This window comes from Neomonachus schauinslandi, chromosome 1 (genome assembly GCF_002201575.2).
Source record: "Neomonachus schauinslandi chromosome 1, ASM220157v2, whole genome shotgun sequence".
Classification (NCBI taxonomy): Eukaryota; Metazoa; Chordata; class Mammalia; order Carnivora; family Phocidae; genus Neomonachus; species Neomonachus schauinslandi.
This window is the reverse complement of record NC_058403.1, coordinates 117,327,796-117,346,210: the sequence shown is the minus strand read 5'-3', so window position 1 is coordinate 117,346,210 and position 18,415 is coordinate 117,327,796. Positions and strand designations below refer to the sequence as shown.

General features: G+C 34.7%; 1 protein-coding gene across 1 annotated transcript in view; it reads left to right on the top strand.

Annotated features, from left to right (window-relative positions):
• Nucleotides 1–15,673, top strand: part of PLS1 (plastin 1) — a 107,794-nt gene extending 92,121 nt beyond the window's left edge. Inside the window, exons 12-16 of the mRNA XM_021678729.1 lie at nt 2,000–2,114; nt 7,601–7,734; nt 8,366–8,489; nt 14,956–15,080; nt 15,321–15,673. Coding sequence (XP_021534404.1) covers nt 2,000–2,114; nt 7,601–7,734; nt 8,366–8,489; nt 14,956–15,080; nt 15,321–15,456 — 634 coding nt within the window. The 3' untranslated portion in view covers nt 15,457–15,673. The remainder of the gene's footprint in view (nt 1–1,999; nt 2,115–7,600; nt 7,735–8,365; nt 8,490–14,955; nt 15,081–15,320) is intronic.
• Nucleotides 15,674–18,415: the final 2,742 nt, after the last annotated feature.

Sequence of the window (18,415 nt, the reverse complement as noted above, 5' to 3'; positions counted from 1 at the left end):
AAGTAAATTTAATACTAGGGGACTAAGATTTGTTGAGTGAGACTCATGGTAACTTTTTCATAAATGTCACGATCACTAGAGTTCTCTATGGTTGACAGTGGAGGAGAGAATTGACCACATTTTTTAGTCAAAGTCCTGAAGTGCTAGCATAGGACTTCTAGGCATATGTAGTTTTATTTTGGAAAAGGGAATTCAGAAAATTCTCAAAGGTAACATAACCCTCAAGAGAACTATCATATATAGAAAAACAGTAGCCAGAGGTCTAGTTGGCACCAGAACCATGTGTCCATGAATTTGTGTCTGGATCATATTCCTAAACCCTAAGTTATTTTAACTCCTCTCCTGCAGTACACCAAATCTAAAGCAAACCAAAGCATTAGCATAATTTAGATTGATTTTAAATGAAAATTCTCTCCCCTACACAAGTTATTAAATATATTTGAAGAACTGTTAGTCCTAGAATTTTTCTATGACAGGTTGGTTCAGGAATACATCTTGAATTCTCTGGAAATCATTTCAACTCTCTGGGCTTCAGTTTCCCTATTTGCAAAACATGAATAATAATACCTTCTAAATAGAAATAAGAATGAATTCACCTAAAGTAAAAAAGAAAAATTCAGAACCAATACAAATCCTTTAGTAATTTTTTGATATAAAATTCTCCATGTGCTTTTATAGATAACCTGGTCAGCTCTTAATTGCCTTCATAATAGATTTTATCTTTCCATCACTCAGCACAGGGCCCAGTACCCTTCACTGCCACAGGGTGTGTATCCAGAGTTGCAAAGTAACTTTCATATGAATCTTAGCAAAACAACTCTGTGAACAAGCTATTGAAAGAGAAAAACCATATAATACATCACAAAGCCAGCAATTTTAAAAATCAGTTGATGTTGCTTTATGTCCTTAGCATACAAAATTGAAAACAGACTCAAGGGATATACTTTGAGCATCTCAGAAGAATATGTTTTTCTGAATTCAAAGTAGTACTATTCTTACTTCAGTAACGCCTACTTGCTCATAAATTCCTTCCTCTTAACCCTCATTATTTAACATGAACATCTGCCTACTTTGTAGCTATTGTGATTTTTGTATATTTTTAAAGGTTTAAAAAATCATATGTAGCAATACATGAACTTATTCTCACTGCACAAATTTCAGGAAGTATGTAAGTAAGTAGAATGAATTAAAACATGATAATACTTCTCTTACATCTCCCATATACCTTTTTTCCTGCCCAGAGGTATTGCTGTTAACAGTCCATAGCGCATATAGGTATTTAAATACTCTCAATTTTGAAAATAAATTTTATACATGGTGAACTGTATGCAGTGTTCTGCCACTTGCTTTTTTAAACATAATATATCTTGTAAGGCTTTTCATGTCAGTACATAGAGATCTACCTTATTTCTTATGGTGGACCAGGAGTCCATGGTATGGATGGTTTATTCAACAGCCCCCTACTGCCAGGCATTTAAGTTGCTTCCAAATTTATGAATAATGTGGCAATGAATGTCTTTTTACTTATGTCTTTGGAAACATTTATAAAAAAGTTTTGGACAGATTCTGGGTCGACCACTGAATTCTGCTCCTGAGACCAATATTACACTGTATGTTACCTAACTAGAATTTAAATAATAATTTGAGAAAAGAAAAAAAAAGAAGTTCTGGGTCAAATGATACATCTTGTCGTTTTTTTAAGCTTTATTTATTTTAGAGCGCACGAGCGAGTGGGGGGAGGGGCAGAGGGAGAGAAGCTCAAGTAGATTCCCTGCTGAAACTGGAGTCAGACAGAGGGCTTGATCTCATGACCCATGAGATTATGACCTGAGCCTAAATCACGAGTTGGTCACTTAACTGACTGAGCCACCCAGCTGCCCTTGTCATGTCATTTTTTTAAGCATTAAATGACCCAGTTGTGTTTTTGAAGACTTAAGCCTATGTCCATTGTGCTTAATAAAATTTCCTCCTCCTTCATCATCTTTTCCTCTTGTTTTAGTGACCTTGCAGATGCTTTAGTGGTCTTTCAGCTCTATGAAATGATCCGCGTGCCAGTCAACTGGAGCCAGGTCAACAAACCTCCTTATCCTGCTCTTGGAGGGAACATGAAGAAGGTGAATGAGATAATCACCAAGGATATGTTGTTATTGTTCTAATATGAAACAAAGGATTTGGAGTTTCATAAAGCTTAGTAACGTGTGGTCTGTTCCCATGATTCTTTTTTTTTTTAATTTTATTTATTTATTTGACAGAGAGACACAGTGACAGAGGGAACACAAGCGGGGGAGTGGGAGAGGGAGAAGCAGGCTTCCCGCCGAGCAGGGAGCCCAATGTGGGGCTCGATCCTAGGACCCTGGGACCATGACCTGAGCTGAAGACAGACGCTTAATGACTGAGTCACCCAGGCGCCCCTGTTCCCATGATTCTGATTTAACCCAAAATGTGTTAAGTTTAATAGTCCTTTTATAAATGTATTTTAATAAATTTTTGGAAAGATGAAGACGGTTCGCTCAGTCAGACACTTTATGTAACTGTTTTTGTCTTTAACAAGTTGTAGTACTTAATTTTCTTTGAGGTGCATCATAAATGCTTTCCTATATTATAATCCCCAGAACTTGCCAAATCTTTACTGGTTATTTGTTAGTACCTTTTGACAGATATTTACTGATTACCTACTACCTGTACAGTGCAATTCAAGATATAAAATAATACAAGGCATGGAGTTGGTCCTCAAGAAGCCTAAAAAAATTAGAGATATGTGTACAAACTAATGTAGTGCAACATATATAGAAGTGAATATATTTTTTAAAGATTTTATTCATTTATTTGACAGAGAGAGAGCACAAGCAGGGGGAGCGGCAGGCAGAGAGAGAGAGGGAGAAGCAGGCTCCCCGCTGAGCAGGGATCCCGATGTGGGCCTCGATCCCAGGACCCTGGGATCATGACCTGAGACGAAGGCAGACGCTTAACTGACTGAGCCACCCATGCACCCCTATAGAAGTTAATATTATAAGTTCTAAGGAAGAAAAGGCCACAGGCTGCACTTACCATGAGATGCTTCATGCAGGAGACGGTATTTGAGTTAGAGTTTGAGAAAGGAGGGTGGAGAGGGGGCTAAGGATCAGGAAAAGGGATAGTGATGGGAAAATATAAAATGCATTTCTGGGAATTGGAGGGAATATGTTGGCTATAGCAGAGGATTCCAATAGGTAAGAAGACCCTAAAAATTTCAAGTGGAGCCAAATGTTGAGAACCTTGACTGTCAGATTAAAGAGCTTGCATTTTAAACTAGAAGTAATGGGAAGACATTAAACATTTTTGAGCAGGGCAGTGACTTGATTACAGTCAATGGGAGACTATCTGGCAAATGAATGATGATGATTCCATAACTGGAAGCCTGTACCTCCCACTCTCTTTAATCCATTTTATCCATTCCCCCCTCCTCCCCTCTGCAACCACCAGTTCTCTGTATTTATGGGTCTGTTTCTGTTTTTTTTTTTTTTTTTTTGCTCATTTTTTTCCCTAAATTCCACATATATGTGAAATCATAGGGTATTTGTCTTTTCAGGCTGATTTATTTCACTTAGCATAATACCCTCTGGATCCATCCATATTGTCACAAATGGCAAGATCTCATTCTTCTTTATGGCTGAGTAATATTCCAGTGTGTGTGTCTGTGTATATGTGTGTGTGTGTGTGTGTGTATACATACATATCACACATCTTTATCCATTCATCTATCAATGGACACTGGGTTGCTTCTGTTTCTTGGCTATTGTAAATAATGTTGCAATAAACATAGGAGTGCATGGATCTTTTTGAATTGGTGTTTCCATTTTCTTTGGGTAAATACCAGTACTGGAATTACTGGATTGTATAGTGTTTCTATTTTTAATATTTTGAAGAACCTCCATACTGTTTTCCACAGTGGCTGCACCAATTTACATTCCCACCAACAGTGTACAAGCATTCCTTTTTCTCCACACCCTTACCAAAACTTGTTCTTGTCTTTTTCTATTTTTTGGAATAGTTTGAGAAGAATAGGTATTAACTCTTTTCTTTCTTCCTTCCTTCTTTTCTTCCTTCCTTCCTCCCTTCTTTTTTCTTTAAATCTTTGGTAAAATTCACCTGTGAATCCATCTGGTCCTGGACTTTTGTTGGGGGATTTAAAATTTTTTTAATTTAAATTCAATTTAATTAACATATACTGTATTATTAGTTTCAGAAGTAGAATTTAGTGATTCATCAGTTGCGTACAACACCTAGTGCTCATTACTTCAAGTGCTGGGGGATTTTTGATTAATTATTCAATTTAATTACTACTTACTGGTCTGTTAGATTTTTTCCCAATTCAGTTTTAGAAGATTGTATATTTCTAGGAATTTATCCATTTTTTCTAGGTTGTATAATTTGTTGGCATATAATTTACATAGTAGTCTCTTATAATCCTTTGTCTCTCTGTGGTGTCAGTTATTACTTCTCTTTCATTTCTGATTTTATTTGAGTCCTCTTTTTTTTTGATGAGTCTGGATAAAAGTTTATCAATTTTGTTTATCTTTTCAAAGACTGACTCTTGGTTTCTTTAATCTTTTCTATTGTTTTTTTTTAAGTCGTTATTTCATTTATTTCTGCTTTCATCTTATTTTCCTTCCTTCTACTATGGGCTTTGTTCTTTTTCTAGTTCCTTTAGGAGTAAGCAGATGCAAAATGTAACAGGAAAACAAAAACTAAACCACTCATTTTATCTGGAATTTTAATTATGAGATGTCACAAGTGAATCATACGTAAAATGCTTCCTTTCAACAAATACCAGCTGTTTATAGAATGAAGCATAAGGCCTGTAATAAATTCAAGATGTTTAAAAAATGAAACAGTACTTTCATGACAAAGTATCATAGAGGCTTATTTTATAGACTTTGGGCATTCATCAGCAGACATCACTTTGCTTCATTTGTGAAGTTCATAAAGTTGCACCACTTAAATAGTCTTTCTTCATTATTTCTTCAGTAATTCTTCTCACTTGGAACCCTGTATCCTTTTATGTAATTTTTCTCATTTTCCAAATGATCTAAGCTTCACTTTTCCCAAAGCATTTGAAGTGCTTGATAATCATTTCTCCCATTAACTATATGAAACTGCATTCTCCAATTTTTTTTCTTGCTTGCTTTGTTCTTACCTTTATTCTTACCTATTCTTTGTTTTTTAGCCTGACACCTCTAGAAATTTCCAAGGCTCAGTTCTTGGCCCACTGCTCTTAACTTTCTATATTTACATCCTCAGAGAGCAGATCCATTTTTAGAGTGTTAAGTAGTACCATAAACATGGCTTATCTCTAGAGCTGAATTTCTTATTCTTTCTCTAGTTTGGTACCTCTCCAGATCTTAGAAGTTTTGCCAAATTTGGAATCAGCTGTTGCCAAAAAAAACAGAACACATCTATTTCCTTATGTTAGCATCCATTTCCAGGTACCCTTTTGTTGCTGGTCATATCAACATCTTCGACCTCTAGTAACCCTGAGCACCCTTCTCACTATCATTACTCTTAGGAATTTTTATCTAACTGTAAAATAGATGGCCCTTCATTGAAACACATTTTGCACAAAAGTGATTATTACTACATTTGCTAGAAAATTCTCCCATTGAAACAGGTGTCAGTGGAAAATATGCTGGTTTTTCTCTCTCCTGTTCACACTGTGACATAATCAGAACTCTGATGCTATTTTCTATAAATTAGGTATCTGGTTGTTTTTCAATTCTGTGCATTTCTATAGCATATATTTTTATTAGGCAGTCTAAATCTATAGTATAATATGATTACCAGAAAAAAGAATTTTAAAATATTATCTCCTTATATTTTAAAAAAATGCATACCTATCAAAGATTTTATGAAACTTATTGAGAGAACCAGGCAGATGCTACAGCAGAATCAAAGGATCTTTATGCATTTTTATTTGTAACAAACTGATCTTTGGGAATTTGGTTTTTCTTTTTTAAAGAACAATACCCATTTATTTGTGCAAATTCTATTGTGTGGTCCCTTTCTCACCTTTCCTAGAAATACTTTCTTAGGAAGAGAAATGTATCTGTGTATCTCACATTGAATTGTTTTCTAATGAGGTCTTAACTAACTTGGGAAAGAAAATCAGAAGAAACCAGTTACATCATTTTTCTTAATTAAATGTTTTTTCCAAAAAGTATTTAGTAAGCACTTTTTACTACTTGTGGTATTATAAGATTATGAGAGCTTACAATTTCACTGGAGAAAAAGATTCTAATACCTAAGAATTTATACATACACACACACACACACACACAACCCTGAGATAAGACTGGAGATAATAAACATCTATAGCGGCCAGGTAGACAAAAAAGTTACTAGAGAAAGAACTTAACTGGACTTAACACTGGAAAGAAGTAGTTAGGTAGGTAAATAATTTACTTGGTGGTCATTCCTCAGATTTTTACTGTAGGCAGGGCACAGTGATGGGTTCTGGGCTGGGGATGGAGAAGAGTATGATATAGACTTGTACATGTTATAATTTTTGCCCTTTAAAAGGAGCCTGTCCAAAGATGCCTCCGTGGCTCAGTCAGTTAAGCATCTGCCTATGGCTCCGGTCATGATCCCAGGGTCCTGGGATTGAATCCCGCATCTGGCTCCTTGCTGAACAGGGGGCCTGCTTCTCCCTCTGCCTGCCATTCTCCCTGCTTGTCCTTGTGCTCCCTCTCTCTCTGTCTCTGACAAATAAATAAATACAATCTTTTTTTTTTTTTTAAAGGAGCCTGTCCTGTGGTTGACAAAAGAAAGAACATAAATTGCTAAGTAGAAGATGGTGCATAAGCAATACAAAATAAGCATTATTGGAAGTTCATTAAGGGATAGATTGTTATCAGCTGGTATAGTTAAGGTTAATAAGCCTTTGTTCAAGAACGTGAGCTAAAAGCTAAATTTTGGAAGATGAGTAATATCTGGATGAAGAAATGGGAGATGAAGTTTTAGATTCTTTTTTTTTTTTTTTAAAGATTTTTAATTTATTTATTTGATAGAGAGACAGCGAGAGCAGGAACACAAGCAGGAGTGGGAGAGGGAGAAGCAGGCTTCCCGCCGAACAGGGCTCGGTCCCAGGATCCTGGGATCATGACCTGAGCCAAAGGCAGACGCTTAGCGACTGAGCCACGCAGGCACCCTGAGGTTTTAGATTCTTAATGAAACAACTTCTTTATTCCTTAGTTTTAAATTTAGACAAAGGAGTATTTTTTAACTCTATTAATGGAATGCAGGAAACCTAGGTTTTTAGTCACAGATTTGCCACTAATAAACTATGTAATCTTGGACAGTCAAGACTTTTAGGGTAAGATCTTAAAACTTTCTAGCCAGTTGTTTCTCTATCAAGGTTAACCCTTCAGTGCTTTGATATCTTCAGCTATAAAATGGGAATAATTATTATTTCCTTAATTTCAGTGTTAATTATGAAATGATATTCTGTCATCTAAATTGAAGTATCCTCAATTGTTTTTCAAATGACTGAACAAAGCTGATGTACTCAAGAGATATATTTTTAAAAACATGTTTTTATACCAAAACTTTTACTTATTATTCATAGATTGAAAACTGTAACTATGCAGTGGAACTTGGGAAGAATAAGGCTAAATTCTCCTTGGTTGGCATTGCTGGGCAGGACCTAAATGAAGGGAATCCAACACTTACTCTGGCATTGGTATGGCAGCTGATGAGAAGGTAAAGGCTGATAAGTTTATAGCAATACTGCTTCCTTCAGCAAGTGGTATGAGCTAAAATTTTAGCTCTGTTTGAGAATAACAAACAGAAGAAATATACAATGTAAAATGTATTTTTAAATGATTTACCATTGATAATATATTTTCTTTAAAAGTGGGTCAGTCTCTGGAAATAATCACTTTTATTAATGCCTCTTTTTTTTTTTTTTAAAGATTTTATTTATTTATTTGAGAGAGAGAGCACATGAGAGGGGGGAGGGTCAGAGGGAGAAGCAGACTCCCCGCCAAGCAGGGAGCCCGATGCGGGACTCGATCCAGGGACTCCAGGATCATGACCTGAGCCGAAGGCAGTCGCTTAACCAACTGAGCCACCCAGGCGCCCTATTAATGCCTCTTAAAAACTGCTTTGTAAGGAGTTGTTTTTATAAAATACCATATAGTAGTTTTTGTCTTTGATTACTGAGCTTTGCAACTTTGGAATGTGACTAAGTTCAAATACCTAACATTAGAAATATTTATTAGAGCCAAAATATTTAAATACTTATCTAAATATTGATATAAATGATGTGAAAGCAAATTTCACCCCTTCTCTCTCCCCTTTCACTCTCAAATATACATCTTTTCTGTTACAGGTACACATTGAATGTGTTATCAGATCTTGGAGAGGGTGAAAAAGTAAATGATGAAATTATTATTAAATGGGTCAATCAGACTCTTAAAAGTGCAAAAAAAAATACTTCTATATCCAACTTCAAGGTAATCAAAAGCTATTTAAAATTTTGTTTTCGTAAGAAATTAGGTTTAGGAAGGAATTTTTATTGGAAATTACATTGGTTTAGGTTCAGAGTTACAGTCACATTATATATCAGAAACATAATTTATGAACTTAGGCTTACTAGTTATTTGGCATCTGTAAAGCAAAAATAAATGTTTGAATTCTTATAGTTTTGATTGGTTGTCCTATTGAGTGTAAATGCAGGTTAATATTATCAGACTTTGGTCATCTAATCTTAAAAAAGAAATAGAATAGAGCCAAAAAACCCAATTGTCAAATGAAAAAGAAAGATAAAAAAAAGCCATTGTATATATAGGACCTATAATGTTTTGTGCTCCCTAGCATCAGTCTCAGAACTGTATTGACATCATTTCCAAGGCATAACAGAGCCAGCCAAACCGATTCAAGTGGGAATTGAGAAAACTGGTAGGAAAAAAAAAATCTTGTCATCTGGCTTCATAATGGCACCTAACACTCACTTCCGAGCATTTGTGGCTGATTCATAAAGCACTCAAAAATGTAATCTGCACATGCATACCCACTAATTTTCATTCATTTCCATTGTGTTTCGCTTTTGCATGCAAGGTGATGTTAACTACAAATAAGCATGTCTGCTTGTACACATGAATTCAGTGAGCCTTGTGTTTGTGATTTTATTATATGTGAAAAATCCGCAATTTGGTGGTTTTGTTTTTAGTGAATAAGAGTGCAAACAGATGAAACCCTAAGCTCTCCTAAGAGTTATCTATCCATCTTTAGTCTTTTCTTTTCCTTTGTTCTATATGTTTGACAACATTTTAGAGAAGGAGAAATGTCAGAAATTGATAAATTAAATCTTTACTAAATACTGAGCCCCAGAGTGGTTTTAACAGGACAGTTGGAATACAGAAGAGATGTTGCCTGAGTCCTAGTTCAAGTGTGTTTCTCTTTTTGCCATCTTGGAAGGAACTAATGATTTTGAGTTTTTGCTGTTGCTTATTAAAAAAAAAAAAGAAAGAAAGAAACAATTTTCAGTCCATGATTTGTTTTTATATATTTTAGACATAAAACACAATTTAAAAACGTAAAACAGGAAAGGGGACATATGAAATTCTCTAACTGATAGTTACTCATTAAAACTGTTGTAATGAAATTTTATGCATTTGTACATTAGTTGATGGAAAATAATAAGCATGTATATATTTAAATCAAATACAATGAGAAAATATTTAGAAACATATTTATTGAGCTCTTACTATTAAGTAACACTTATAGGTAAAGATATAGAATATAAGAAATTAATTTGGCCCTCATAGTGTTCACCATTTATTTGAAAGACAAAGTTTTCATAACTGGAATTTTCATAACAAGCTACAAGAGGGTCCATCTTGAATAAAGGCAAGTCTGAGAAGGTTAGGAGAACATAGTTTGGCTAGAGAGGATAGTTCCTAAGGGTGTAGTGCTAGATATAGTCTGGGGTCAAGATTGTGGAGGAATCTGGCCTTAATAAAAGTTTATCGATATTGGAAGTAATGTAAAAATAAGTAACTATTTTAGGAATACTTTTCTTTTTTTCTTTAAGATTTATTTTAGAGAGAGAGAGCATACAAGTGTGGGCACGCGTGTGTGGGGGGGTGGGCGGAAAGAGAGGGAGAGAAGCAGACTCCCCACCAAGATCATAACTTGTGCCAAAATCAAGAGTCAGATGCTTAACCAACTGAGCCACCCAGGTGCCCCTAGGAATACTCTTCTGAATGTGGTGAGCAGGATGGATTGGAGGAAGAAAGGTGTAAATTCAAGGACAGTGCCTAAGAAGCTGAGGCAGAACTCAAGGTGTGAAATGATAAGGATCTGAATGGAGTTGGGGGTGGGCACTGGGAATGTTAAGAATGGATAGTTAATTTGCTATTGCAAAAGAACAGGTAGGATTTGGCTTCTTGATTTAGGGAAGCACAAGAGGAGAAAGAGGAATTAAAACTTGATATTTTAGGCCTGGGTAATTGGAAAACAGATAACACTAACAAATGGGAATGTCAGGAGGTATAGTTGCTTTCTGGAAAAGGTGATGAATTCAGTTTTAAGCTTGTTGGATTTGAGGTGATGTTCAGGAAATGAACTGGATGAAAGGAAATATTAAAACTGGGAATATAGACTTGATCAGTTGAATAGAAGAGATAGTTGAAAATAGGAGTACACAAACCCTTTAAGGGAGGGAGCTCACAGAGAAAAGCAGACTTGAGTGTTTTACTTAGAACAGAGGTAGCAGAAACATAATGCAAAAGTGCTTGGCATTTATTTAGCAGATGCTCAGTAATAAAATCTTTAAAGAGACTATACTTAAGAAATGTGGCAGCAAATGCTAAAAAATAGTTGGGGTGGGGAGGCTTTTTTTTCCAACTGTAGAAGGCATTATTTTTGAAGGCTATAATAAATGGTACTAGTAAGAATCTATTAATTATAATCAAGGCAGTGCTATACTGAGAAATTTTAGAAAAGACAAGTTTACCTTTTTAGTTGCAAAGTAATTTTCCCTCATCAAGATAAGGAAGTGTATGAGCACTGAGTAATAAATGGAATTGTTGAATCACTATATTGTACACCTGAAACTAATAGAACACTCTGTGTTAACAACACTGAGATTAAAAGAAGATAAGGAAGTGGTATATAAGCCATAACAATAATCGTAATTACCCTTTATTGAGTTCTATGTGCCACCATGATAAGCACTTTACACAGTTTCTTTTAATTCTCTCAATAACTCTATAAGCAAAAAGGAGAGCATTAGAAAAGTTAAACAACTTGTCCACTGTTACACATTTAACTATTAAGCAGAATAGCTGGATTTCCCATGCAGGTCTAACTGCAGGTTGAAAGCCAAACTGTAGTTGTGTGACCCTGGATTTGACTTCAGCTCAGACACTTATTAGTTGTGTGACATACTGCTCATTCATCTCATAAATATTCAAAGCTTTCTCTATATCAGATGCTTTGTGTCACTCGGGCTACATAATGCCCTCAGAATGCTCACTGTTCAGGAAAGGAAGCAAATAAGAAGACAGGAATCAGTATGTGGGGTGTCAGCATACTATAAAAATCAGCTAAGGGGAGTAGGAGGCACATGAAAAGGGTGTGTTTTATAGAAACCTTAGCAGTTTATACTAACAACTGGACTACACCTCTTGATAAATAAAATTGAATTTACTTCTGGCTCATACATTCAGTATCTGTGTGACCTTGGGCAAGTTATTTCTCTATGCCTCAGTTTCCCCATATTTAAGATGGAGATATTAATAATACCTATCATCTGAGTTTGTTATCAAACTAAGTTAACAAATGTAAAGAGGTCAGTAGTACCTGGTACGTCTTAAGGGCTCGGTACAAGGGGCTTACTACACTACTGGTATGGCAATATATAAAGGGCATCATATGGGAGAGGTTCCTGTTGAGCTTTTTAGAGAACTCTGGCTGCCACATCACTGCGTTCCCACTTCTATTTTCAATAATGACAGAACAATGGCATGGAATGTTCTAATAGTAATGTGTATCAAATTAAAAGAAAGGGATGGTATAATTCATTACCTTGAAAATCAAGCCAAACACTAGGCTAATTGTCTTTGAGAGTCCAGACATTCTTTTTGTTTAAGTAATTTCTTTATAATTAACTTGAGGAAAGTGAAAGGAAAAATGATGAAAATGTACTTACATACTAAACTGATGGTTTTACTGTAAGTCCTACCCTCTTTCCAAAAGAAAAATGTCTTTTACTGATAATATACAAATCAGGAGTTGGAAGATAGGCCTGTTTTCTTGGAAATAGGAAGATAAGGGATCCAATATAGGCCTTGAAACTTAAATCTTTTATTCAACTCAGTAAAAGTTTTTCCCAAGGTAAATCATAAGGAAATAGGTGAAAACATCATTCTTTCCTACATCTAAGTGAAGAAATATTTAAAATACCACAAAAGGGCATAAACTTTCAGCTATAAGAACTGAGGACCTTATATATAACATAATGACTATAGTTAACACTATATAATTAAAATTTGCTAGAATAGAACTTAAATGTTTATATATATATATATATATATATAATGTATGTAGGTAGGTAGGTGATGGATGTGTTAATTAGATGAGAAGAGTAATCCTTTCACAACATATAAATATATCAAATATTCAAGATGTACACTTTAAATGTCTTACAATTTAATGTGTAATTATAATTCAATAAAGCTGGAAAAAACAAATGAACAAAATAATTTTCCTCAATCTTAAAAAAAACCCTCACAAATATGTAAATAAGTAATCAAAATATAGCACAATTAAGCCACTTGTATGTTTTTGAATCATCATAGAAAAGTGAAAAGCACACAGAAATTTTAAATTTGTTATAGAATGGCATGAATGTTAAGTTTTTTTTTTTAGAAAGAATAATGGTGTACATTAGAGTCATTTAGGAAGCTTTTTAAAAATGCAGATTCCTAGCCCTATCCACAGATAACCTGACTCATTCATTTATAGGGATAAATTTATGCTTTTAACAAGCATGTCAGGTGGTTTTCATGTAGGTGGTCTGCAGACTACACATTGAGAAAACAAATACGAGAATTTTTCAGAAATAAGGAAGATGCCAAAGAAACCCCCACCCAGATCCAGATTACCAGCGTCAAAAAGACTTAAAGACCCTAGTTACTTTTACTCCTCTACTTCTACTTCTCCCCAAAAATCTGTTTCATAAAATGAACATGCCTGAAAGTAAAGAATATACATTTTTCTAAAATTAATAAATGTAGTGGTTTACAGATCATGGCCCAAAAAAGTAGACTGTTACTTTTCTTCACATGGCTTCAAATTGTTTTTTCAAAAATTTATTAATTTGGCTAGGAACTGTAGTAGATGCTTTCACTTATATTAATATTCCCACGAGTCCTGTGACATTCTCATAGTAGCGATTAGGAAAGGGTGCTTGCTTTTGGCTTCAGGTAACAGAAACCCAATTTAAAGTGGTTTAAACCAAAAGGAAAGGTACACAATAGCAGAAATCCAGAGGTAGGGTAGATTTCAGGGTTGGTTGAACAGTAATTGAAGAATGTCATTCAGGACTGAGGTTTTTATCCATCTCTGCTTTGCCATCTACAGTGCCAACTTCACCCTATAGCTGGTTTTCCTCTTGGTTATAGGATAGCTGCTAGTTGGGATAAAGGTTTCATCCTCTCATTCACATACAGGAGGAGGGTTGCTGGTTTTTCATGGCTCTTCCAGAGAATAGCAAGGGCCTCACATTAAATTAAATTAGGCCCAAATTAAATCACTGTGGGAATCAGATGGGATTATTCTTGTTTGGTTCAGACTAGTTAATTTTTGTTCATCGAAGGAGTCGTTTCAGACGTTTTCTTCCTAAATGCCCCCCTCTGAAATTTTAATGCCATAGATATTACTGTATGTTTATATACTCTGTGCTTTATACATAAAAAAGAATAAGTTTATGACCCTACGCCCAGAATTCATGGCCTAGACTAGTTCACGATCACCCCTGGAGCTGTGGACGGGTTCAGCTTTCCTTGAAGCACATGTCCATGTGAGGGAGGTATGGACACAGAGCAAAAATGTGGGTTCTGTTAGGGTGGAGAAAGTAGTAAGGAAAGAGTAGATTCTGGGTAGGCAAGCAGCAGTGGCCACTATCCAAGCTGAGAGACAGAATGATTTTTTTTTTTTTTTCCAAGTAGTGGTAAGTGGTAAAACAATTCAGACCAGGATTTCTGGCTTTAACTGCAATGCACTATCCACTAGAATTTGGTGGTTCATTTTTAGTTCAGCTTGGAAGAGACTTCAAATATGGAGAGAATCTTGGGCATTATAATCAGACAGTTATGGGTCCAGTTATTGGTTTTGTACTTACTGGTTGTGTGAACATGTCACTTGAGCTCTATGAACTTCATGTTCTTCCTCTTTGAAAGAGAGATCATAATTTCTTTATTACCAGGTTGTAAGGAGAATTAAACAAGCTGGACATGTAAAGCAACAAGAATAATGCCCTTGTAAATGTTAGTTCCTTTCCACTAATATTTTCATTTTTCTTTCTGAAAAATTTTAAGTGAAGGCTTAGGAATTGATGGTTTAAGAAATATATTACTAGAATTTACAAAACTATTAATTGAAAATTCATCTCCTATTCCCTTTCAAAAGTTATTTTTTACAGAATGGATACTGTAGTTAGCATACTTTAGGAATTGTCACATCTGCAAAGCCTATTTGGGTATGGTGACAACTCCACACTGTAAGCTCTGTAAAGATTGAAGGAAAAGCTTATTGTAAATGGTTTGTGATGTGTGCTGGTTGCAGAAAAGCTGAATGTTCAGTACAAAGAAAATTTATAAGTTGCTTTCAGTTATATGGTGATGACCCAAATTGCCATTTATGAAAATTAAAAGTAAGATGTTTATGAATGTTCATCCATTCTTTATTTTCTAGGACAAATCTATTAGCACTAGTTTACCTGTCCTAGACTTAATAGATGCCATTGCACCAAATGCAGTTCGTCAAGAAATGATCAAGAGAGACAACTTATCTGAGGAGGACAAGCTGAACAATGCTAAGTAAGCTTTTGATGGTTTAAATTAGAACACAGTAGCTCTTTAATTTCATAAGTCCTTACAGGTAAGGTTACTATGTCTTTAACATTTTTAAGTACAACTTACATGGGGACTATGATTTAAAGACTTTCAAACTTAACTTTCTTGTAAAGCTAATCTAATCAAAATATTTCATTCTTAACATATATTAAGTGAAAACACAGTAGATAACAACTAATAAGATATTTTTCTTGTCTTTTCAAGATATGCCATTTCAGTTGCTCGAAAGATCGGTGCCCGGATATATGCCTTACCTGATGACCTCGTAGAAGTGAAACCAAAGATGGTTATGACCGTGTTTGCATGCTTAATGGGAAAAGGACTGAACAGAATAAAATAATGAAACATTTAATATGATTTTCTGCCACATTAAACACATTGAATGTCTCACAGTTTACAGAATTCTGAAATGTAGTGGGTATAAAACCAGACATTATTTGTATGCTTAGACTAGTTGTATAATTCATTAATGAATTCAATATCTTGTTCACACTAGTTAGACTCTGTCAACATTTTTGGATAACACAATTTACCAGTCAATACTGATAATAATATGCTCATTATCAAGCTGATATTTCATAATTAAATTATTTTCATTTTCTGAAAGTCTTATTAAAACAAAACTAATTCATTCTTTTTATGGTTCGAAACAGATCAGTGTAAAAATTTTTTTGCATGTCCTGCTGTGCTTTGATTTGTGTGTGTGTGTGCATGTGTTAAGTTTGATCACAAATGTATTCAAAGTCATTATCCAGGTTCTTTTATTTTTTCCTCCAACTATGTGAGCTTCAACTTTTCTGTAAATTTCTATGTTGTCTCAAATTTTTAAGTGACAAGTATTGTTCATTAACATTAAACTTTTTTATATATGAGAATTAACTCTTGAATAAACAACAAAATACATTCTCTTGTATAAGTAGCAGGAACTTTTTACTTAAAACTTAATTTTAACTGTACTGATACTTTATGTATGCTAGTTTCTAATACAGCTTTAACTATGCAGCATATATGTTGGTAGGCTGTTATTAGAGAAATATGTGTGTGTATATATATATATATTTTGCATCGGAATTACCCAGGTCTTCTTAAATGGTGTGTATAACTGGTCAGTCAGGCAACCATTAAGTGTTTATTGTGGTCCCACTACGTGTATAACTTTTCAGTTTGTAGATATTTGGTACATGAAGATTTCTTTTAGAAAATACTCATTTTGGATGTGCCTATAGCTATTTTTCAGCTGACTTCTTCCACATATTTATAGCAAAACATTGACTACAGCATCTCAAAACACGTTAATTTTGACCTATACTGAAGCCCTAATTTAGAAATTGCCCACTGAATATCTTTAGCAGAAAATAACACAAAGCTAATATTCAACATAGAATATTTTCACATGTTTTTTCCACAGCCTCCTACAAATTGGCAGTGTTTGGTTAATGCTTGTGTTACTTGGGAATAGCTAACCATCAGACCTATTTTTGTGTGAATTTCTATCAGTAGACAGATTCTGCTGCTAAAAAATGAATTGAGAAATCTGTTTCCTCCATCATCCACTGTGAGTGAGAGTGAGCAATACTGCTATGCAACAAAAATGCTGTCACTTTATCTCCATGTGAATGAGTAGTTTAAACCCCTCTTCTACCATTGATTAAAACAGATTGGTAAGAGTGAGATCACTCATGTGTTTCAGATTTTTTAAATGAAATCATCAATAGGTGGAACTTTGAAATATATTCTTCTACAAAAGTGATTTCCTTTCCTTTTATATTTTGATGATTGTTTTCTTATACAAAGATTAAGATATGTTCTTGCTCTAAGAGATTAATGTTTCCCCTTTTAATTTTTTTCACCATTATATTTACTAAGTTATCTGATTTACATGAAATTTGGCACTTTAGGGTGTTCTTTTTCTCACAAAATATATTTAATAAAAACTCTGTATGTCCAAATGTGTCAGTGGTCATTTCATTTAAAGAATATACAGCCTTGAAAATTAAGTTTATTTTCCAGAAAAAATAATTTTGTTTTAATTAGTAAAACAAATTTATTAGATTATTTTTTGGGGAATGAAGGTGGTTCTGTGGTTCTTTAATATGAAGAATTTTAGTAAAGACCAACTGCATTATTACTACGATTTAGTTTGTGCTGAAATAATTTGAGGGAATCAGTTGATTAACATAAATTTGTTATGATTCAGGTATGATGCTAGAAACATGGGGATTCATTGAAAAAAATATAGACAGAGTTCTCTAACTTCATGAATCTTTTATCCTAGTAGAGAGAGATAATAAATAGGAATTTTAGATAGTGATAAAATGTAATAGGGGAAATAAAACGGTAATGTAATAGAGACCGACTTGGGAACTGGGGTAAAGATTTTAGTTTGGGTGCTCAGGAATGGTCTCTCTAAGACCATTTAGACTGAAATAAGAATGATGAGATAGGTGATAAATGTGCAGCAGAGGGAACAAGTACAAAGGCTCTGAGGCAGGAAAAGTCTTACAGACATTTCAGTAAAAGAAATAGGCAAATGTGGCCTAAGTAATGAGGGAGAGGCATAGAGTTTGGAGAGAGGATCTGTTCTACTTTTTTTCTTTTTTAAGTAGGCTCTATACCCAGTGTGGGACAAGAGTTACATGCTCTGTTGACTAAGCCAGCCAGGTGCCCCTGTTCTACTTTTTTTGGGGGGGGGAATCTGTTCTATTTTTAAGACTAGACCTGAATCTGGATTCTTCTCTTCTCCAGTTGAAGTTGATGGCTCTTCTCTTTGTACCTACAGGTTGGTGAGTTGTTTTGAGTAATGTGCTGCTTCTGAATCTTGCATGCCATTGTTCATCATAATTCTCTCATTAGTCTTACTATCACAGATGTACAATAAACCCATTATATAGGGGATGCTAAAATACCCCCATTTATGCTGGATAAAATATGTACCAGAGGCAAGAGAGAATATGCTGCATCTGAGATGATTCAAAAACAACTTCTAAAAAACAGGATGCAGTTGCAACATTGGCTTATTATGAAAAAGGATAGACCTCTAATAACTTTGCCTCCTAGGATAATCTACTAAATAAAGTAGGTTGGAATTCCCCTGAATCTAAGAAATTAATCCAGCCCTGGGGGTGTCCTTATGGATGAGAAATCACAAGCCCAGAAGCTTGAAAAGACTTCAGAGTAAAGTGGTTTTTATACTTGGAGCTACCTGAATTTTTACCTTTCAATACTCTGGAACTTTTGGATGGGTCAGCATTAGAGTTAAAATTTTACTAGACTATGGAGAGTGTGTAAGTAAGCACACA